Here is a 23,281-nt window from a genome sequence, read left to right on the forward strand (position 1 = left end):
GGGGTATTTTGAACGTATAAATGAGCGGGGTATTTTGAATGTATAAATGAGCGGGGTATTTTGAACGTATAAATGAGTGGTGTATTTTGAACGTATAAATGAGCGGGGTATTTTGAATTTATAAAAGAGCGGAGTATTTTGAATGTATAAATGAGTGGTGTATTTTGAATGTATAAATGAGCGGGGTATTTTGAATTTATAAAAGAGCAGGGTATTTTGAACGTATAAAAGAGCGGGGTATTTTGAACGTATAAATGAGCAGGGTATTTTGAACGTAAAAAAGAGCAGGGCATTTTGAATATATAAAAGAGCAGGGTATTTTGAACGTATAAATGAGTGGTGTATTTTGAATGTATAAATGAGCGGGGTATTTTGAATTTATAAAAGAGCAGGGTATTTTGAATATATAAAAGAGCAGGGTATTTTGAACGTATAAAAGAGCAGGGTATTTTGAATTTATAAAAGAGCGGGGTATTTTGAATATATAAAAGAGCGGGGTATTTTGAATGTATAAATGAGCAGGGTATTTTGAATTTATAAAAGAGCAGGGTATTTTGAATATATAAAAGAGCGGGGTATTTTGAACGTATAAATGAGTGGTGTATTTTGAATAAATGGGAATTTTACCCTCAGCAGCCTCCTGAGTCACGTCTCCTCGTTCCCGCCCTGCCTCGACAGCGACAAGCAGCCACCCACCTTTCCAAGCCCAGCCACCCACCGGGGCTCCTCCGGGTGCGTTTCCCGAGCCCGGGGTGCCCCCCTGGCTCACCTTGACCAGGGCGGAGTGCAGGTACATGTTGTGGGGCATGATGACGGCGCCCACGATGCCCACGGCCTGCTCCAGCTGCGGCGTGCCGCAGTCCTGGCAGTAGGGGATGAAGAGTCCCTGCAGCAGCTTCTCCTGGCTGGGCTTCACCGTGATGTACTGGGCACAGAACAGGGAAACGGGCTGTTGGGGTGCTCCAGACAAAAGCCACGGCGCACACTCGAAGCTCCTTCGTTTGGAGTGCCCGTCCCTGTTTTTTGGTGCTGCTCTGGCACGGGGTTGGGATCACGGCGCTGAATCGTGGCGTTGGTAAGGAGTGGAAAAGGTTTCCCAGGATGGAAAAACCTCTGGGATCAGTGGGTTCAGCACTGACCATGTCCATGCCCCCATGGTTTTTAAACTCCTGGGGACTGGGACTCCCTCCCTGCCCTGCCTGTGCCAGTGTGCCAGGCAGGAATTCTCCCAGGATCCAACCTCAGCCTCCCCATGGAGAACATCTCCTCTCATCCCGTCACCTGGGAGCAGAGCCCAAACCCCACCTGCCTGTTTCCCCTCCTGCCAGGGACTTGGAGAGCAAGAAGATCCCCCTTGTCGGAACTCAAAACGTCCCTCAGACATTCTTGGAGGTTTCAGACTTTGCTCAGAAGCATTTGAGACCCTGGCAGGCAGCTGGAAACAGCTGAGATTTTGGGTTTGAGCCATGGAACGAGTTACCAACTTTGGAGGAAGAACAAGAAGTCACAAAAGTGTAGATATTAAAGTAGAAGTAGTTACAAAGTAGAGGGGAAAATTTTTTAGTATTGTACAGGGGGGTTTTAGCACCTGTCCAGGGGGGTTTTACTTTGTACATGGGGGTCAGAAGTTTTAAGATGGAGGAAAGTGGGCTGATCTTGTTCCTCCTCCTTCTTCCTCCCCTCCGTGTTCTTGGTGATTGGTTTAGAGTAGAAAAGCACAAATTAATATAGGTAGTAGGTATTGGGGGGAAACTGTAAACATGGAAGAAGAAGAAGAAAAGAAAAGAAGAAAAGAAGAAGAAAAAAAGAAGAAGAAGAAGAAGAAGAAGAAGAAGAAGAAGAAGAAGAAGAAGAAGAAGAAGAAGAAGAAGAAGAAGAAGAAGAAGAAGAAGAAGAAGAAGAAGAAGAAGAAGAAGAAGAAGAAGAAGAAGAAGAAGAAGAAGAAGAAGAAGAAGAAGAAGAAGAAGAAGAAGAAGAAGAAGAAGAAGAAGAAGAAGAAGAAGAAGAAGAAGAAGAAGAAGAAGAAGAAGAAGAAGAAGAAGAAGAAGAAGAAGAAGAAGAAGAAGAAGAAGAAGAAGAAGAAGAAGAAGAAGAAGAAGAAGAAGAAGAAGAAGAAGAAGAAGAAGAAGAAGAAGAAGAAGAAGAAGAAGGAGAAGAAGAAGAAGAAGAAGAAGAAGAAGAAGGAGAGAGAAGGAGTCAGAGAGGATGTCAGGGTGTGTGTGTGCCTCTGCCTGAGCTCTCAGCAAACCCCAGCAGCTCCAGAAGAAAATCTTTTTGATAACTCGCAATAAACTGCCTTGAGACCCAACAAGAGACTGCAGAGCTTTCTTTGGAAGCTCGGGTTGGAGGAGAGACCTTTCCACCACACGGAGCCCCTGAACCAGGCCGGGGGTTCCGACACCCCCTGAGCCTCCTTTTCTCCAGGCTGAGCCCCTTGCCACCTCCCTCAGCCCCTCCCCACCTCCCTCACCCTTCCCCACCTCCCTTAGCCCCTCCCCACCTCCCTCACCCTTCCCCACCTCCCTCAGCCCCTCCCCACCTCCCTCACCCTTCCCCACCTCCCTCAGCCCCTCCCCACCTCCCTCAGCCCTTCCCCACCTCCCTCAGCCCCTCCCCACCTCCCTCAGCCCTTCCCCACCTCCCTCACCCTTCCCCACCTCCCTCACCCTTCCCCACCTCCCTCACCCTTCCCCACCTCCCTCAGCCCCTCCCCACCTCCCTCAGCCCTCCCCACCTCCCTCAGCCCCTCCCCACCTCCCTCACCCTTCCCCACCTCCCTCACCCTTCCCCACCTCCCTCACCCTTCCCCACCTCCCTCAGCCCCTCCCCAGCTCCCTCAGCCCTTCCCCACCTCCCTCAGCCCCTCCCCAGCCCCGCTCCTGGCTCTGGCCACCCTGCAGCCGGTACCTCATATCCAAAGGTCAGGGCCATGACGGTGATGAGGAGCCCGAAAAACGCCTCGAGCTTCCTCAGGCCTGCAGGGAGGAGAAGTCCCGTCGTCACCGCGCCCGATCCCAACTTCTGCCCCCAAAAACCCGACGGGAATTACCGTATTTGTCCAGGAAGAGGAACACGAAGGTGTCGGCGATGGTGATGAGCACTCCCCCCCAGAGAGGGATCCTGCGGGTGACAGCGGGGTCAGCGCCCACCCACAGCTCCACATCCCTTTTGTTTTGGGTTTTTTTGGGGTGGAGCTGCCTGGCTCGGGGTTCTCCAGGGCCTGAGCAGGACAAGGGGCCGCAGGGGCTGAGGGGCACAGCGGGAGGACGTCACCTCCCCACCCGTGGCCAGCAGAAGTCAGACCCACACGGGCTCTCCCGGGGCAGATGGATTCCTGTGGGATGTGTCCCCGGGTGCCTCACACAGGAAAAGAAAGTTTCCACAAAGATCCTGGGATTAATGATGTTTTTTTGGGATTTAAAACCTGCGGGAGCGTTTTGTCCGACGAAGGAAAAGAAAGAATGTGAGGATGGAGGTCAGGGATGAAGAGACAGAGAAACACTCTGCTACCTGCTTCAAGAAAATGAAATATTCAGAGCAAGATTAGGCACGTGCTGCCCAAACTACTGAGCCACGTGTTCATCAGGCTGTAAAATGTTGCACCAAATGTAAAATGTTGCACCAAATGTAAAATGTTGCACCAAATGTAAAATGTTGCACCAAATGTAAAATGTTGCAGCACTGTCCGAATGAAATCAAAGGTAAAAGAGATGGAATCAAAGGTAAAACAAATGAAATTAAAGATATAAAGGTAAAACAAATGAAATCAAAGGTAAAACAAGTTAAATCAAAGATACAGAGAAAGGTAAAACAAATGAAATCAAAGGTAAAACAAACGAAATCAGAGATACAGAGAAAGGTAAAACAAATGAAATCAAAGATAAAACAAATGAAATCAAAGGTAAAACAAATGAAATCAAAGATATAGAGAAAGGCAAAACAAATGAAATTAAAGATACAGAGAAAGGTAAAACAAACGAAATCAGAGATACAGAGAAAGGTAAAACAAATGAAATCAAAGATAAAACAAATGAAATCAAAGGTAAAACAAATGAAATCAAAGATACAGAGAAAGGTAAAACAAATGAAATCAAAGGCAAAACAAATCAAATCAAATGTAAAACAAATCAAAGGTAAAACAAATAAAATCAAAGATACAGAGAAAGGTAAAACAAATGAAATCCAAGATACAGAGAAAGGTAAAACAAATAAAATCAAAGATACAGAGAAAGGTAAAACAAATGAAATCCAAGATACAGAGAAAGGCGCCGATCTGGGGGAATTCTGGGTGCTGATTTGGGGGAATTCAGGGCTCTGATTTGGGGGGATTCAGGGCTCTGATCTGGGGGAATTCAGGGCTCTGATCTGGGGGAATTCAGGGCGCCGATTTGGGGGGATTCTGGGTGCTGATTTGGGGGGATTCAGGGCGCCGATTTGGGGGGATTCTGGGTGCTGATTTGGGGGAATTAAGGGTGCTGATCTGGGGGAATTCAGGGCTCTGATCCGGGGGGATTCAGGGCTCTGATTTGGGGGGATTCAGGGTGCTGATCTGGGGGAATTCAGGGCTCTGATCTGGGGGAATTCAGGGCGCCGATTTGGGGGGATTCTGGGTGCTGATTTGGGAGGATTCTGGGTGCTGATTTGGGGGGATCCAGGGCGCCGATTTGGGGGGATTCAGGGCGCCGATTTGGGGGGATTCTGGGTGCTGATTTGGGGGAATCTGGGGGGATTCTGGGTGCTGATTTGGGGGGATTCAGGGCGCCGATCCGGGGGGATTCAGGGCGCCGATCCGGGGGGATTCAGGGTGCTGATTTGGGGGGATTCAGGGCTCTGATCTGGGGGAATTCAGGGCTCTGATTTGGGGGGATTCAGGGCGCTGATTTGGGGGGATTCAGGGCTCTGATTTGGGGGAATTCAGGGCTCTGATTTGGGGGAATTCAGAGCTCTGATCTGGGGGGATTCAGGGTGCTGATCTGGGGGGATTCAGGGCTCTGATTTGGGGGAATTCAGGGCTCTGATCTGGGGGGATTCAGGGCGCTGATTTGGGGGGATTCACAGGAAAAAAGGCGTTTTTGGCCCAGTCCCCACTCACCTGCCCATGGAGAGCAGGTTGATGGCGATGGCGGAGCCGATGACCTCCTGCATGTCGGAGCCGATGATGGCCAGCTCCACCATGAGCCACAGGATGAGCCGAGGGACCTGCGGAGGAACGCCCCGCGCCGTGAGAAACGGGGAAAAATGGGGGAGAACGGGGAATAACGGGGAAAACGGGAATAACGGGGAAAAACGGGGGAGAGGGGGAATAACGGGGAATAACGGGGAATAACGGGGGAAAACAAACAGGGAAACACGGGGAAAAACAGGGAAAAACAAACAGGGAAAAACGGGGGAAAACAAACAAGGAAAAACAGGGAAAAACAAACAGGGAAAACTGGGGAAAACTGGGGGAAAACGGGGGAAAACGGGGGGAAACGGGGGAAACGGGGGAAAACGGGGGAAAACGGGGGAAAACGGGGGAAAACGGGGGAAAACGGGGAATAATGGGGAATAACGGGGGAAAACAAACAGGGAAACACGGGGAAAAACAGGGAAAAACAAACAGGGAAAAACGGGGGAAAACAAACAAGGAAAAACAGGGAAAAACAAACAGGGAAAACTGGGGAAAACTGGGGAAAACTGGGGGAAAACTGGGGGAAAACGGGGGAAAACGGGGGAAAACGGGGGAAAACGGGGGAAAACGGGGGAAAACGGGGGAAAACGGGGGAAAACAGGGGAAAACGGGGAATAATGGGGAATAACGGGGGAAAACAAACAGGGAAACACGGGGAAAAACAGGGAAAAACAAACAGGGAAAAACGGGGGAAAACAAACAAGGAAAAACAGGGAAAAACAAACAGGGAAAACTGGGGAAAAATGGGGGAAAATGGGGAAGAACGGGGGAAAACGGGGGAAAACGGGGGAAAACGGGGGAAAACAAACAGGGAAAACAAACGGAAAACAAACAGGGAAAAACGGGGGGAAATGGGGGAAAATGGGGAAAAACAAACAGGGAAAAATGGGTAAAAACAGTGAAAAACAAACAGGGAAAAACGGGGAAAAACGGGGGGAAAAATGGGGAAGAACGGGGGAAAACGGGGGAAAACGGGGGAAAAACGGGGGAAAAACGGGGGAAAAACGGGGGAAAAACGGGGAAAAACAAACAGGGAAAAATGGGGAAAAACAAACAGGGAAAGCAGAGAAAAATGGGGAAAAACGGGGAAAAACAGGGAAAAACAAACAGGGAAAAATGGGGGAAAATGGGGGGAAAACGGGAAAAAACAGGGAAAAACAAACAGGGAAAAACGGGGAAAAACAAACAGGGAAAACAGAGAAAAATGGGGAAAAACGGGGAAGAACAGGGAAGAACGGGGAAAAATGGGGAAAAATGGGGAAAAACAAACAGGGAAAACCAGGGAAAAATGGGGAAAAACGGGGAAAAAAGTGGGAAACTGGGGAAAAACGGGGTAAACCAGGGAAAACCAGGGAAAAACTTCCTCTCCCGGGGGGCTGTGGTGGTGCTGGAGCAGGAGCGGGGCCGGGCCCGTGCCCGCCGTGCCCCGCGGGTGACGTGCCCGCGGCGTGGCAACGCTGGGCAGGATCTGGGTCACCTGTGCCAGCCCAGCTCCCGCCCTGGGAGAGAGAAGTGGGGCGTCCGCAGGCGTGGGGAGACCGGGAGCGAGCGTGGGGACACATTCCAGGGACAGCGGTGCCCGCGTGGCAGGATGGGCAACACCCAAGGGCGCGGGGCGGGACGTCCCGAATGTCACCACGGCCCTGCCCAGGGCAGGTGGGACATCAAAATATCACCACAGCTACAGGGGTGGGACATCAAAATATCACCACAGCTACAGGGGTGGGACATCAAAATGTCCCCACAGCCCTGCCCACAGCAAATAGGACATCCAAAATGTCACCACAGCCCTGTCCAGAGCAGATGGGACATCAAAATGTCCCCACAGCCCTGCCCAGAGCAAATAGGACATCCAAAATGTCCCCACAGCCCTGCCCAGAGCAGATGGGACATCAAAATGTCACCACAGCCCTGCCCACAGCAAATAGGACATCCAAAATGTCACCACGGCCTGCCTGCAGCAGATGGGACATCAAAATGTCACCACAGCCACAGGGATTGGATATCCAAAATGTCCCCACAGCCACAGGGATGGGACGTCCCAAATTTCCCCACAGCCCTTCCCAGGGCACAGGGGACATCCCAAATGTCACCACAACCCTGCCCAGGGCACAGGGGACATCCCAGATGTCCCCACAGCCCTGCCCGGAGCAGATGGGACATCCAGAATGTCCCCACAGCCACAGGGATTGGATATCCAAAATGTCCCCACAGCCCTTCCATCCCAGATGTCCCCACAGCCCTTCCATCCCAGATGTCCCCACAGCCCTGCCCAGGCCAGCCTCACTCATCATCAGCAGATCTTCCTTACGCAAAGCCCAGAAATTCCCACTGAGGGCGTGGAGCAAGCAGGAAATGCCCTGACCCAAAGGGGGCTGTGATCCAGAGGATTGCTCCTCTCCTGAACTCCCTGGCATTGTTCAGCTCCGCTGCGCTGGCCGGAGCCGAAATCCCACGTTTCACTCCTGGCTGGGAAATGCCAACGTGCCCCGGCCACCGGGAGACCCCAGAGCCCACCCACGGGCCCCCAGGGATCCCCAGGGATCCTCAGGGATCCTCAGGGATCCTCAGGACACCACCGGGGACGCCGGGGGTCACTGTGGGGGTCACCCTGGGGGTCACCCTGGGGGTCACCCTGGGGGTCACCTGCCTTCTGCTCCCACCCCCAGGTCTGTCCCCAGCCCCCTGTGGCACCCCTCAGGACCAGGGGAGGGTCACCCACCCACCCCAGATCCCCTGAGCACCCAGAGGAGTGTCCCCCACCCACGCCAGCCCCCCTTTGCATCTGGGGCAGTGTCACCCAGGTCCCCTGAGCACCCAGGGGGTGTCACCCAGATCCCCTGAGCACCCAGAGGAGTGTCCCCCACCCACGCCAGCCCCCCTCCGCATCTGGGGCAGTGTCACCCAGGTCCCCTGAGGACCCGGGGCAGTGTCACCCACCCACCCTGAGCACCTGGGGGAGTGTCACCCACCCACCGCAGCCCCCCTTTGCATCTGGGGCAGTGTCACCCAGGTCCCCTGAGCACCCAGGGGGTGTCACCCACCCACCCTGAGAACCTGGGGGAGTGTCACGCATCCCCCTGAGCACCCAGGGGAGTGTCACCCAGGTCCCCTGAGGACCCAGAGGAGTGTCCCCCACCCACCCCAGCCCCCCTTTGCATCTGGGGCAGTGTCACCCAGGTCCCCTGAGGACCCAGAGGAGTGTCCCCCACCCACCCCAGCCCCCCTCCGCATCTGGGGCAGTGTCACCCAGGTCCCCTGAGGACCCGGGGCAGTGTCACCCACCCACCCTGAGCACCTGGGGGAGTGTCACCCACCCACCCCAGTCCCCTGAGGACCCAGGGGGTGTCACCCACCCACCCTGAGAACCTGGGGGAGTGTCACTCATCCCCCTGAGCACCCAGGGGAGTGTCACCCAGGTCCCCTGAGGACCCAGGGGAGTGTCCCCCACCCACCCTGAGCACCCAGGGGAGTGTCCCCCACCCACCCCACCCACCCCGGGGGTGTCCCCCCCAGCACCCACCTTCTGGTACTGGCGGTGGCACACCTCGGCCAGGTGCAGCCCGGTGACCACGCCCAGCCTCGCCGCCAGCCGCTGCAGCAGCAGCCCGATGACGGTGGCCAGCAGCAGCACCCACAGCAGCTGGGGGACACGGGGGACACCGGTGGGCTTGGGGGGCCCCGGCACCCCCAAACCCACAGCACTGCGCTGCCCCAAACCCACAGGATTGGGGTTGTTGAGGCTGAGACCCCAGAGCTGCCGTGGGGCGGATCCAAGGAACCCAAATCCTGCTGCTCCCCCTCGTCTCTGGGGTGCTCCCAGCCCCCCTGGGATTTGGGGGGACCCTGCTCCCACCTTGAAGCCCCCTGGGATTCGGGGTGACCCTGCTCCCACCTTGAAGCCCCCCGGGATTTGGGGTGACCCTGCTCCCACCTTGAAGCCCCCTGGGATTTGGGGTGACCCTGCTCCCACCTTGAAGCCCTGTGGGATTTGGGGGGACCCTGCTCCCACCTTGAAGCCCTGTGGGATTTGGGGTGACCCTGCTCCCACCTTGAAGCCCCCTGGGATTTGGGGTGACCCTGCTCCCACCTTGAAGCCCTGTGGGATTTGGGGGGACCCTGCTCCCACCTTGAAGCCCTGTGGGATTTGGGGGGACCCTGCTCCCACCTTGAACTCCCCTGGGATTTGGGGGGACCCTGCTCCCACCTTGAACCCCCCTGGGATTTGGGGGGGCCCTGCTCCCACCTTGAAGCCCGCCACAGCCCCGGACTGCAGGTCGGACTCGATGTTGCCGGGGTCCAGGTAGGCGATGCTCATCAGGAACCCCGGCCCCGTGAACGCCCACAGCTTGCGGAAGCTGAAGCAGGAGTGCTGCAGGAGGGCAGAGAAATTCATTAATTCATTAATTCATTCGTTAATTCCCTGGCTGACAGCCCAGGCAGGGGCTCAGCCTGCTCCTTAACCCCCACCCCAAATCCCGTGGCGTTGGGAAGGATGGATAAATAGAATTATTCACAATACAGCCAGGATGAAAACAATCCCTCCTGCTGGCTGGACAACGCCCTTACCTACAGATAAATCCCAAAGTCAAATGGATTGTTCCATCTCAAGCCCCAAAATGTTCATCCCACACCTGTAACCCTCCCCTGAAGCATCAGGAGTCTGTGACCCCATTGGCCCAAGTCTTGTTCATCCCACATTGAAGCCCCCTGATAAGGGGTCTCCGAGGGGCTGGACGCCCTTTTAGACCTTCCCCCTTCTTACAACATCCCCCCTCTTGGATCTTCCACCCTCTTGGAAATTCCACCCTCTTGGATCTTCTCCCCTCTTGGATCTTCTCCCCTCTTGGAACTTCCCCCCTCTTGGATCTTCTCCTCTATTGGATCTTCCACCCTCTTGGATCTTCTCCTCTATTGGATCTTCTCCCCTCTTGGATCTTCTCCCCTCTTGGATCTTCTCCTCTCTTGGATCTTCCCCCCTCTTGGATCTTCTCCCCTCTTGGATCTTCTCTTCTCTTGGATCTTCCCCCCTCTTGGATTTTCTCCTCTCTTGGATCTTCCCCCCTCTTGGATCTTCTCCCCTCTTGGATCTTCCCCCCTCTTGGATCTTCTCCCCTCTTGGATCTTCTCCCCTCTTGGATCTTCCCCCCTCTTGGATCTTCTCCCCTCTTGGATCTTCCCCCCTCTTGGATCTTCCCCCCTCTTGGATCTTCTCCCCTCTTGGATCTTCCCCCCTCTTGGATCTTCTCCCCTCTTGGATCTTCTCCCCTCTTGGATTTTCTCCTCTCTTGGATCTTCCACCCTCTTGGATCTTCTCCTCTCTTGGATCTTCTCCCCTCTTGGATCTTCTCCCCTCTTGGATCTTCCCCCCTCTTGGATCTTCTCCCCTCTTGGAACTTCCCCTCTCTTGGATCTTCCCCCCTCTTGGAACTTCCCCCCTCTTGGATCTTCCCCCCTCTTGGATCTTCTCTTCTCTTGGATCTTCCCCCCTCTCCTGGAGCATCCTCTTGTCTCTCCCCTCCCCATCCCCTCAGGCCTCGCCCCGTGCTGCTCTGGCAGCTCCATCAAGACCTTTCTCCATCCCTAACAAACCTGATATTCCAAGAGCAGCCTGCAGAGATCTCTGGTCTCCATCCACCCAAACCATCCTGGAGCCCGGCGCTCCCCACGCCGCGGGGCTGTGAAACCCAACTCTTCCCTAATCTCATCCCAAAATTCCTGCCGGGTCCTCGGCCCCACCCCAAAGGCAGGGGGGGTGAGGGGGTTTAGGCCCAGGGCTGGGACAGCCACGGTGGGGCTGGTGGGACCCCAGGGGGAGGCAGGAGCCTCCCCTGAGGGCAGCGAGACTGGGGGGACAGGGACAGAGGGACAGGGGGACAGGGGGACAGAGGGACAGGGGGACAGGGGGACAGAGGGACAGGGGGACAGAGAGATAGAGGGACAGGGGGACAGAGGGACAGGGGGACAGGGACAGAGGGACAGGGGGACAGGGGGACAGGGACAGAGGGACAGAGGGACAGGGGGACAGGGGGACAGGGGGACAGAGGGACAGGGGGACAGGGACAGAGGGACAGGGGGACAGGGGGACAGAGGGACAGGGGGACAGGGGGACAGGGACAGAGGGACAGAGGGACAAGGGGACAGGGGGACAGAGAGACAGAGGGACAGAGGGACAGAGGGACAGAGGGACAGGGGGACAGGGGGACAGGGGGACAGGGGGACAGGGACAGAGGGACAGGGGGACAGGGACAGAGGGACAGAGGGACAGGGGGACAGGGGGACAGGGGGACAGGGGGACAGGGACAGAGGGACAGAGGGACAGGGGGACAGAGAGATAGAGGGACGGGGGACAGGGGGACAGGGGACAGAGGGGACAGAGGGGACAGAGGGGACAGAGGGGACAGAGGGGACAGCTCAGAGGGACAGAGGGGACAGCTCAGAGGGACAGAGGGGACAGCTCAGAGGGAACAGCGTCACGAGGCCAGCCACATCTCCTGCTCCCTGATAAGGGGACAAAGAGCCCGGACCCCTCCCTGAGCTGTGCAAGGCCTTTCTCTGCTCTTTGGCTGCTCCAAGCTGGAGCCAAATCCCGTGGGATCAATCATTAACCCCCCCACATCCCCCAAAGCACGGCCAGCCCTGCCCCTCTCCCTGCCCCTCTCCCAGCTCCGTTCCCGGCTCAGCCCGGCCGGGGAACCGGGCCCGTGGCAATGGCTCTGGTGGGTGCCTGGGCCAGGTTCTCCCCAGCAGGTTCCCCACTCACCGTCTCATCCTCGGGGATGGGGATCTTGCTGTCGAAGTAGGTGCTGAAGGGCTCCCCGTCGTCGGCGGCGGGGGGCTGCAGGGGGCTCCTGCTGCTGGAGATGGTGCTGACCACCCCCCCGAGCCCCCCGGCCTCGTCCTCTGCAGGGACACAGGCGAGAGCAGCCCTGAGCGCTCCCGAGGAGGAAAAAATCCTCCCGGGCACGACCAGCCAGCAGAGCTGCTGCTCATTAAGTGATAGAGCGGTAATGAAATTAAAACGCGCCGCGCCGCTGCACCCCTTGGAGCCCACTGCCTCCCCGGAATCTCCTCTCCCTCCCGGCTCCAGGCTGGGATTGATTGATTCCAGTTAAATTTTAAAAACCACGGCAGGAGCAGCATCCCTGGAATGATGGAGTGGGGCTGGATGAGGCGGATCCCAAAGATCCGGGGCTGCTCCTGCACCTTCATCCCAAACTGGGCTGGATCCCAGGGAAATCCAACACCTGGGAGCAAGGGACAGCCAGGAGAGGCCACACAGCTCCCAGCGGGGACTGCCAGAATTCCAGGAGGTTCCACACGTGAGGAGCTGAGGGTCACCCCACGCCCCCACACTCCCAAATTCCCCTTTCTCCCCCCACCACTGCCAGCAAAACTCAATCCTGTGCTGGCTCCCAGCCCCACAGGACCCCAAAGAGCTCCACACAGCCCCAAACAACCCCAAACAACCCCAAAACAACCCCAAACAATCCCACAGAACCCCAAACAACCCCAAACAACCCCAAAGAGCTCCACACAGCTCCACAGAACCCCAAACAATTCCAAACAACCCCAAACAGCTCCACACAACCCCAAACAACCCCAAACAGCTCCACACAACCCCAAACAACCCCAAACAGCTCCACACAACCCCAGACAGCCCCACACAGCCCCAAACAATCCCAAACAACCCCAAACAGCTCCACACAGCCCCAAACAACCCCAAACAACCCCAAAACAACCCCAAACAATTCCAAACAATCCCAAACAGCTCCACACAGCCCCACACTCACTCCCAGCCCCACACAACCCCACATTCACTCCCAATCCCATACAATCCCACCAAATTCCACACTGTCTCCCAATCCCATACTTGATCCCACACTCTCCCAATCCCACACAATCCCACAAAATCCCACACTCATTCCCAATCCCACAAAATCCCACACTCATTCCCAATCCCACACAATCCCACACTCATTCCCAATCCCACACAATCCCACACGATCCCACACTCATTCCCAATCCCACAAAATCCCACACTCATTCCCAATCCCACACAATCCCACACTCATTCCCAATCCCACACAATCCCACACGATCCCACACTCATTCCCAATCCCACACAATCCCACACTCATTCCCAATCCCACACAATCCCACACTCATTCCCAGTCCCACACAATCCCATTCTGTCTCCCAGTCCCATACTCGACCCCACACTCTCCCAGCCCCACACTCACTCCTGCTCTCCCCACGGGACATTCCCTCCCTCGGGAGCAGCTGCAGCGCTCGGGGCTGACTCGGGGATGGCTCGGGGCTCTGCTCCGGGCTTGGAGCTCTGCTCTGGCTCTGCTCCGGGCTCTGCTCCGGGCTTGGAGCTCTGCTCTGGCTCTGCTCCGGGCTCTGATCCCGGCTCTGCTCCCGGCTCAGGGCTCTGCTCCGGGCTTGGAGCTCTGCTCTGGCTCTGCTCCGGGCTCTGATCCCGGCTCTGCTCCCGGCTCAGGGCTCTGCTCCGGGCTTGGAGCTCTGCTCTGGCTCTGCTCCCGGCTCTGCTCCGGGCTTGGAGCTCTGCTCCGGGCTCCGGGCTCTGCTCCCGGCTCTGCTCCCGGCTCCAGACTCTGCTCCCGGCTCAGGGCTCTGCTCCCGGCTCTGCTCCCGGCTCTGCTCTGGGCTGGCTCCAGACTCTGCTCCGGGCTCCAGACTCTGCTCCGGGCTCTGCTCCGGGCTCAGGGCTCTGCTCCAGGCTTGGAGCTCTGCTCCCAGCTCTGCTCCCGGCTCGGGGCAGGCTCTGTGCCCAACGCTGCCCCGATTGCATCACCACCCAGCTCCTCCTTTTCCCGGGGCCTCCCAGAGCCCCGCCAGGGCCGGGTTTGCACAAGGGAACAAAGGGACCTGCACGGGGGAGCGGAGGAGCTGCCAGGTGAGCACAGGAGCTGCCAGGTGAGCGGAGGAGCTGCCAGGTGAGCACAGGGAGATGCCCAGGTGAGCGGAGGAGCTGCCAGGTGAGCACAGGGAGATGCCCAGGTGAGCACAGGAGCTGCCAGGTGAGCACAGGGAGATGCCCAGGTGAGCACAGGAGCTGCCAGGTGAGCGGAGGAGCTGCCCAGGTATGCACAGGGAACTCCCCAGGAGTTCACAGGGAGCTGCCCAGGTGGGCACAGGGAGCTGCCAGGTGAGCATAGGAAACTGCCCAGGTGTGCAACTCAGGTGAGCACAGGGAACTCCCCAGGAGTTCACAGGGAGCTGCCCAGGTGGGCACAGGGAGCTGCCCAGGTGAGCAGCCCCAGGTGAGCAGAGGAGCTGCCAGGTGAGCACAGGGAGCTGCTGCCCAGGTGTGCAGCTCAGGTGAGCACAGGGAACTGCCCAGGTGCACAGGGAGCTGCTGCCCAGGTGTGCAGCTCAGGTGAGCACAGGGAACTGCCCAGGTGAGCACAGGGAGCTGCTGCCCAGGTGTGCAGCTCAGGTGAGCACAGGGAACTGCCCAGGTGCACAGGGAGCTGCTGCCCAGGTGTGCAGCTCAGGTGAGCACAGGGAACTGCCCAGGTGCACAGGGAGCACGCAGAGCTCCCCACTCCCTCAGAGATTCCTCCCAGGCCGTTCCTGCCAGGCCGGGCCGGTTGGGCTGGTTGGGCCGGGCTCAGCACCCCGGGGTGCTGCCAGGGCCCAGCAGGGCAGACTGAAGGGAGGGGGTGACAGGGCAGCCCCCCTGTTAGGAACAAAACAGCCTGGCTGGGACACTTGGCTCGAGCTAAGTACGGACATCGAAATGTTAATTAGCTAATTGCTCCTGGGAATCACCTACCCCCACCCAAACTAGGACCGGGATGCAAAATAATCCAGTGGGATCATGGGAGGGGGTTTTGGGGATGAAAAACACCCCAAAATCAAAAAGAGGGGCACGGTGGAGGGGGCTGGATGGGGAAAAGGGAATCACATCCCTGCTCTGTGTCTGACCTGTCACCAGAACCTGCAGAGGACCGGACTGGGCTGTGGGAAGCAGGAACAAAGGAACAACTCTTCTTGGAGTTACCAGGAGGGAAGGAGAGGGAGAGCTGCTGCTGGACACTCCCGGGACAGACCCAGGGACACACCCCAGGGACAGACCCCAGGGACAGACCCCAGGGACAGACCCCAGGGACAGACCCTGCACAGACCCCAGGGACAGACCCAGGGACAGACCCCAGGGACAGACCCTGCACAGACCCCAGGGACAGACCCAGGGACAGACCCCGCACAGACCCCAGGGACAGACCCCAGGGACAGACCCCAGGGACAGACCCTGCACAGACCCCAGGGACAGACCCAGGGACAGACCCCAGGGACAGACCCAGGGACAGACCCAGGGACAGACCCCAGGGACAGACCCAGGGACAGACCCAGGGACAGACCCAGGGACAGACCCTGCACAGACCCCAGGGACAGACCCCAGGGACAGACCCCAGGGACAGACCCAGGGACAGACCCAGGGACAGACCCCAGGGACAGACCCAGGGACAGACCAGGGACAGACCAGGGACAGACCCCAGGGACAGACCCTGCACAGACCCCAGGGACAGACCCCGCACAGACCCCAGGGACAGACCCCAGGGACAGACCCAGGGACAGACCCGGGACAGACCCCAGGGACAGACCCCAGGGACAGACCCTGCACAGACCCCAGGGACAGACCCAGGGACAGACCCAGGGACAGACCCCAGGGACAGACCCAGGGACAGACCCAGGGACAGACCCGGGACAGACCCGGGACAGACCCAGGGACAGACCCGGGACAGACCCGGGACAGACCCTGCATCCTTCTCACCCTTCAGCTGCCAGAAGAAGCTACAACACCCCCCTGCCGAGCTGCCTTTTTAATAAAGGGCTGAACACTAATTAAGGCACAGACCGTGCCACCCCCCTGCCGAGCTGCCGTGTTAATAAAGAGCTGAACACTAATTAAGGCACAGACCCTGCCCGTATCACCCCGTGCCAGGCTCACCGTAGGACGCGCTCCGCTCCGTGTCCGAGCTGCCCATGCTGGAGCCTGGCCCTGCTCCGGGAGCTGCTTCACTCTGCACACATTGCCTGGCAAAAAGGGAAAAACCCTGTCAGGATGCCTCGCAACACTACACGTTAAGGACTTTAATTTTTCTGGGCTGAAAGGCACAGAAAAACTCACAAAAAGCCCACTCCGTTTGAGGCTGAATTGATTGCAAGTCTGCAGTTAGTTAAAAGTGTGTCACATCACAAAGCAGAAAACTTAAAGAGTTTGGAGTTTTAAAATATAGTAATAAATATGAAGCAAGATAAAAGTTTTAAGGCAGAAATCGTTCTGCTTTACCTTCTTCTTCAAAAGTTTAAGTAGTATTTTGTAATTAAACAAAAAAAGTCCGCGCTGCAGACTGAGAGAAATTATTTAGTTAAAAAAGAGAATAATTTAAGCATGATTTTTTAGTTAAATAGTTTAACCTTAAAAGACCTTGTATCGAAAGACAGTTAACCATTTTGTCCTTTATTCATACAAGACTACCAGGATGGAAAATCGGAGCTGGGGGGGCAGAGACAGATTCACTTCCCAGGGCAGTGCTCCCAGCTGGGATCAGAGAGGGAATTTGGGATTTGCCCGGAAAATCCCCCAGCCCTGCCCAGGGGGACGGGCACGAGTGGCAGGACAGCCCAAGGGCAGCCGGAGCTGATTGTGAAACTCCTCCAGGAAACGAGCTGGGGAATTCCCCTGGTGTGATAAAAACCTCATCTCCCCCCCTGCCAGCGCCCCCAAATCCTCCTCGAACCCCCCCAGCCCCTCCCAGCCCCCGGGCAGGGCCTGAAGGGCAGGTTCAACTCCTCCATCCTGATTAAACTCAAGGCAGGCAGGACCTGGAGTGGGGCTGGGAGGGACAGGAGGCACCCAGGAACTCAACCCTGCAGGGCACAACAACAAAGCACCCAAATCCTTAAATAACAAAGCACCCAAATCCTCAGAGAACAAAGCACCCAAATCCTCAAATAACAAAGCACCCAATCCTCAAATAACAAAGCACCCAATCCTCCTCAAATAACGAAGCACCCAATCCTCCTCAAATAACGAAGCACCCAATCCTCAAATAACGAAGCACCCAATCCTCAAATAACGAAGCACCCAATCCTCAAATAACGAAGCACCCAATCCTCAAATAACGAAGCACCCAAATCCTCAGATAACAAAGCACCCAATCCTCCTCAAATAACAAAGCACCCAAATCCTCAAATAACGAAGCACCCAATCCTCAAATAACAAAGCACCCAAATCCTCCAATAACAAAGCACCCAATCCTCCTCAAATAACGAAGCACCCAATCCTCAAATTCCGCCAGGTTTGAAAGGGAGATTCCCACTCAGCAAGGCAACGGTGGCTCAGTGGGGATGCAAAAGGAAATCATCAGCCAGGGATTCAGCTGAAGTGAGACTCCAGCTCCTTCCCCTCACACGTAGTTTCCTTTTCTAAGCACCAAACCTCACAGCTTCTATTAAACAAACAAAAAAAAAAAGGCAAAAAAACCCCAGTATTGTTACGCAAAAAGCCAAATTTTCTGCAGAAGGTGCCTCAGGAGGAATGGCCTTACCCCAGCAGCGAGTCCCACCAGAGGCTCACTCCAGGATGGAGCCAGGAGGGAGATTTTGGGGGAGAGGATTTGGGCGATTTTGGGGGGAAATGTTCGTTGTGGAGCCACCTCAGTATCTGCCCCCAGGCTGGGTGGGGCAGGCCAGGACCCCTTATCTGCCCCGGCAGCTGCTGGGCTGGGGGCTGGACCCACACCCAGCTCAGGGGAGGGCTGGAATTCCCCCACCCGGGGGAGACTGGCGTGGGCACCCTCCTCCACGAGGGAATTCTCCCCAAAATCCAACTTAAACCTGGAATTCACCCATCCAGGGGAGACTGGCGTGGGCAGCCTCCTCCGCGAGGGAATTCTCCCTAAAATCCCACCTAAAGCTGCCCTGGAAGATTTTTTATCTGCTTCTACCCCTGGGAGCAGAGCCTGACCTGGCTGCTCCTCTTGGGCAGGTGTGGAGAGCCAGGAGGTCCCTCCTGAGCCTCCTTTTCTCCAGCTGAGCCCCCAGACCCTCACCCTGAGCCCCCAGACCCTCACCCTGAGCCCCCAGACCCTCACCCTGAGCCCCCAAAAAATTCCTCAGCCTCTCCTCCACCTGAGCCCCCCAGACCTTCACCCTGAACCCCCCCAGATTTCTCACCCTGAGCCCCCAGACCCCCAGAACCTCACCCTGAGCCCCCCCAGATTTCTCAGCCTGAACCCCCCCAGACCCTCACCCTGAGTCCCCCAGACCTTCACCCTGAACCCCCCCAGACCCCCACCCTGAGCCCCCCCAGATTTCTCAGCCTGAGCCCCCAGACCCCCACCCTGAGCCCCCAGACCCCCAGACCCTCACCCTGAGCCCCCCCAGATCCCTCACCCTGAGCCCCCAGCCCCCCACCCTGAGCCCCCCCAGATCCCTCACCCTGAGCCCCCAGCCCCCCACCCTGAGCCCCCCAGATCCCTCACCCTGAGCCCCCAGACCCCCAGACCCCCACCCTGAGCCCCCAGACCCCCAGACCCTCACCCTGAGCCCCCAGCCCCCCACCCTGAGCCCCCCAGATCCCTCACCCTGAGCCCCCAGACCCTCACCCTGAGCCCCCAGACCCTCAGATCCTCACCCTAACCCCCCCAGCCCCCCACCCTGAGCCCCCAGCCCCCCACCCTCTCCCGCTCCAGACGAGCTCCAGCTCCTCCCGGTGCTGCCCTGGGGTCCCAGAACTGCCCCGGGACGGGGGCTCAGCCGTGCCCAGCCCCGCGGGGTGGGCACTGCCCGGCTCCAGAGGGGCACGAGCCGGTTCTGTGCCCCCCTTGCCCAGCCGGGACCCTCCCCACCCTGGGTGGGAACCCAGAGCAGCCCCTGGCACCCTGGCAGGGTCAGAACCCCCCAGACAGAGCTCCAGAGACCCTGGCTGTGATCTCTGCCCATGGAAAAGAGTTTTTAAAATCACAGGATCAATTACCAGCTCTGAGGGTTTGATATCAGTGATAATTAAGGGTGGCACGGGTGCAAAAGTAAAATTTTAGGATTCTAGATGAGGGGTCCAAAGGGGACAAGCTGGAGGAAATTGGGTGTGCCTTGTCCTTTTTCTCCTCCTTCATGCCCTCCATGTCTCACTGTGGTGTTGGCATTTTTCTGCTGGTTCAGGCTGGGGACACACTGTCCAATATTGGTGATAGATATTGGCACGTTATTGTAAATATAGCACAGGTAGTTTCTGGTATATAATATTTGTAATATTATGTACCATAAACTGGGGACTGGGTTTAGGCTGGGGACACACTGTCCAACGTAGGTGACGGATATTGGCAGGTTATTGTAATATATTAAATATATTTAATATATATTTCTGTATATATTAAGTATATATTATAGTATATATAATGTATATTATATATGTTATATATATTTAAATGTATATATATATAAAAAATATTGCAAATATAGCACAGGTCGTTTTTGGTATTTAATGTTTGTAACATTATATACCAGAAACTGGGGACATATATATTTAAATATATTTAAATATATATATATATATATATATATAGTAAATATAGCACACGTCATTTCTGGTGTATAATGTTTGTAACATCCCACTGAGCGATTTTATATTGGCATGTTATTGTAAATATAGCACAGGTTGTTTTCGGTGTTTAATGTTTGTAACATTATATACCAGAAACTGGGGACATATATATTTAAATATATTTTTATATCTATTTAAAGAAATATATATATATATAAAATATATTGTAAATATAGCACAGGTAGTTTCTGGTATATAATATTTGTAACATTATTTACCAGATATAATGTGTGTAACATTATATACCAGAAACTGGGGACTGGGTTTAGACTGGGGACACCCTGTTCAATGTAGGTGACAGATATTGGCACATTATTGTAATATATTAAATATATTAAAATATATTAAAATATATATATTTAAAAATATATATATCAAATATATTGTAAATCCAGCCCAGGGAGTTTCTGGTATTTAATGTTTGTAACATTATGTACCAGATATAATGTTTGTAACATTATATACCAGAAACTAGGGACACATATATTTAAATATATATATATATATATATATTTAAATATATATATATATTTAAGTATATATATATAGATAGATAGATATAGATATAGATATAGATATAGATATAGATATAGATATAGATATATATCAAATATATTGTAAATCCAGCCCAGGGAGTTTCTGGTATTTAATGTTTGTAACATTATGTACCAGATATAATGTTTGTAACATTATATACCAGAAACTAGGGACACATATATTTAAATATATATATATATATATATATATTTAAATATATAGATATGGATATAGATTAGATATAGATATATATAAAATATATTGTAAATCCAGCCCAGGGAGTTTCTGGTATTTAATGTTTGTCACATCCCACTGAGGGCAGAGCCCCACACGCTGCCCTGCAGGACAGAGCTGGGCAGGGCAGCAGAACATGTGAGAGATAAACAGAATAAACAACCTGGAAACCAGCACAGACCAATTCTGGCTTCTGCTTTGGCAGGGGGCTGACAGACAGAGACTTTTACAATCTGGGAATTATCAATACTCCCATTCCCACAGCCTGGCACCCAGCGAGGGCTCAGCCCCCCGTGCCAGGGAAGGTCCCTGGCACCAACCCTGCCCACTCCTCCAGCCACGGCTGCTCTGCTGTGCCAGGCGTGCAGCCGGCGCTCAACAATGGGGTTCTTGTCCTGTCCCCACCCCGAGAACTTCCCGAGCCTCGGGCTCATCCTGCTGCTCATCCTGCTCCTGCTCCTCATCCTGATCCCGCTCCTCATCCTCATCCAGCTGCTCATCCTGCTCCTGCTCCTCATCCTGATCCCACTCCTGATCCCGTTCCTCATCCTCATCCTGCTGCTCATCCTGCTGCTCATCCTGATCCCACTCCTCATCCTCATCCTGCTGCTCATCCTGCTGCTCATCCTGATCCCACTCCTCATCCTCATCCTGCTGCTCATCCTGATCCCACTCCTGATCCCGCTCCTCATCCTTATCCTGCTGCTCATCCTGCTCCTGCTCCTCATCCTGATCCCACTCCTGATCCCGCTCCTCATCCTCATCCTGCTGCTCATCCTGCTGCTCATCCTGATCCCACTCCTCATCCTCATCCTGCTGCTCATCCTGCTGCTCATCCTGATCCCACTCCTGATCCCGCTCCTCATCCTCATCCTGCTGCTCATCCTGATCCCACTCCTCATCCTCATCCTGCTGCTCATCCTGCTGCTCATCCTGATCCCACTCCTCATCCTCATCCTGCTCCTCATCCTGCCCCTGCTCCTCATCCTGATCCCGCTCCTCATCCTCATCCTGCTGCTCATCCTGCTGCTCATCCTGATCCCACTCCTGATCCCGCTCCTCATCCTTATCCTGCTGCTCATCCTGCTCCTGCTCCTCATCCTGATCCCACTCCTGATCCTGCTCCTCATCCTGCTCCTGCTCCTCATCCCGTTCCTCATCCCGCTCTTCATCCCGTTCCTCATCCTGCTCCTCATCCCGCTCCTCCTGCCCCTGCTCCTCCTCCTCCTCCTGCCCCTGCTGGGAGCAGTTCCTGCCTTTGATCCGGGCTTTGATGTGGGCTGGGGCTGGGCTGGTTCCGGGGCAGACGGGATCCTGCCGGAGCCCTCTGGGGCTGGCATCGCCCTTTGGTGCAGACAGACACCCGGCAGGCTGGGGCACTGGGAGCTGCTCACTGGGACACTGGGAGCTGCTCACTGGTGAAACTGGGAGCTGCTCACTGGTGAAACTGGGAGCTGCTCACTGGTGAAACTGGGAGATCCTCGCTGGTGAAACTGGGAGCTGCTCACTGGGACACTGGGAGCTGCTCACTGGTGAAACTGGGAGATCCTCACTGGTGAAACTGGGAGCTGCTCACTGGTGAAACTGGGAGCTGCTCACTGGTGAAACTGGGAGCTGCTCACTGGTGAAACTGGGAGCTGCTCACTGGGGCACTGGGAGCTGCTCACTGGTGAAACTGGGAGCTGCTCACTGGGGCACTGGGAGCTGCTCACTGGTGAAACTGGGAGCTGCTCACTGGTGAAACTGGGAGATCCTCACTGGTGAAACTGGGAGCTGCTCACTGGTGAAACTGGGAGATCCTCACTGGTGAAACTGGGAGCTGCTCACTGGGACACTGGGAGATCCTCACTGGGGCACTGGGAGCTGCTCACTGGTGAAACTGGGAGATCCTCGCTGGTGAAACTGGGAGCTGCTCACTGGGACACTGGGAGATCCTCACTGGGGCACTGGGAGATCCTCACTGGGGCACTGGGAGCTGCTCACTGGTGAAACTGGGAGCTGCTCACTGGTGACACTGGGAGATCCTCACTGGGGCACTGGGAGATCCTCACTGGGGCACTGGGAGCTGCTCACTGGTGAAACTGGGAGCTGCTCACTGGGACACTGGGAGATCCTCACTGGGGCACTGGGAGCTGCTCAGTGACCCTCTGGGCATCACCCCTGTGGGATCATCCCTGTGGGATCATCCCTGTGGGATCCATCCCTGTGGGATCCATCCCTGTGGGATCCCATCCCTGTGGGATCCCATCCCTGTGGGATCATCCCTGCGGGATCATCCCTGTGGGATCCCATCTCTGTGGGATCCATCCCTGTGGGATCCATCCCTGTGGGATCATCCCTGTGGGATCATCCCTGTGGGATCCCATCCCTGCGGGATCATCCCTGTGGGATCCCATCTCTGTGGGATCCATCCCTGTGGGATCCATCCCTGTGGGATCCATCCCTGCGGGATCATCCCTGTGGGATCCATCCCTGTGGGATCCATCTCTATGAGCTCCATCCCTGTGGGATCCATCCCTGTGGGATCATCCCTGTGGGATCATCCCTGTGGGATCCATCCCTGTGGGATCCATCCCTGTGGGATCCATCCCTGTGGGATCATCCTTGTGGGATCATCCCTGTGGGATCCATCTCTGTGGGATCCATCCCTGTGGGATCATCCCTGTGGGATCATCCCTGTGGGATCCATCCCTATGAGC

The 23,281-nt window shown here is 55.5% G+C and overlaps 1 protein-coding gene across 3 annotated transcripts in view; it reads right to left on the reverse strand.

Moving 5' to 3' along the window:
• LOC110481537 (natural resistance-associated macrophage protein 2-like) overlaps window positions 1-23,281 on the reverse strand; it is a 38,289-nt gene that overhangs the window by 13,504 nt on the left and 1,504 nt on the right. For 2 of the 3 annotated variants that reach the window (XM_077788629.1, XM_077788627.1), the window contains exons 2-9: window positions 16,152-16,237; window positions 11,934-12,073; window positions 9,417-9,542; window positions 8,694-8,813; window positions 5,093-5,199; window positions 3,050-3,120; window positions 2,908-2,975; window positions 770-925 (exon numbers count right to left, since the gene is read on the reverse strand). In XM_077788629.1, coding sequence (XP_077644755.1) covers window positions 770-925; window positions 2,908-2,975; window positions 3,050-3,120; window positions 5,093-5,199; window positions 8,694-8,813; window positions 9,417-9,542; window positions 11,934-12,073; window positions 16,152-16,188 — 825 coding nt within the window. In that variant the 5' untranslated portion in view covers window positions 16,189-16,237. Of the gene's footprint in view, window positions 1-769; window positions 926-2,907; window positions 2,976-3,049; window positions 3,121-5,092; window positions 5,200-8,693; window positions 8,814-9,416; window positions 9,543-11,933; window positions 12,074-16,151; window positions 16,238-17,754; window positions 18,033-23,281 lie in introns of those variants that run through there. The other variant, XM_077788628.1, reaches the window with a different exon arrangement.

This window comes from Lonchura striata, chromosome 27 (genome assembly GCF_046129695.1).
Source record: "Lonchura striata isolate bLonStr1 chromosome 27, bLonStr1.mat, whole genome shotgun sequence".
Classification (NCBI taxonomy): Eukaryota; Metazoa; Chordata; class Aves; order Passeriformes; family Estrildidae; genus Lonchura; species Lonchura striata.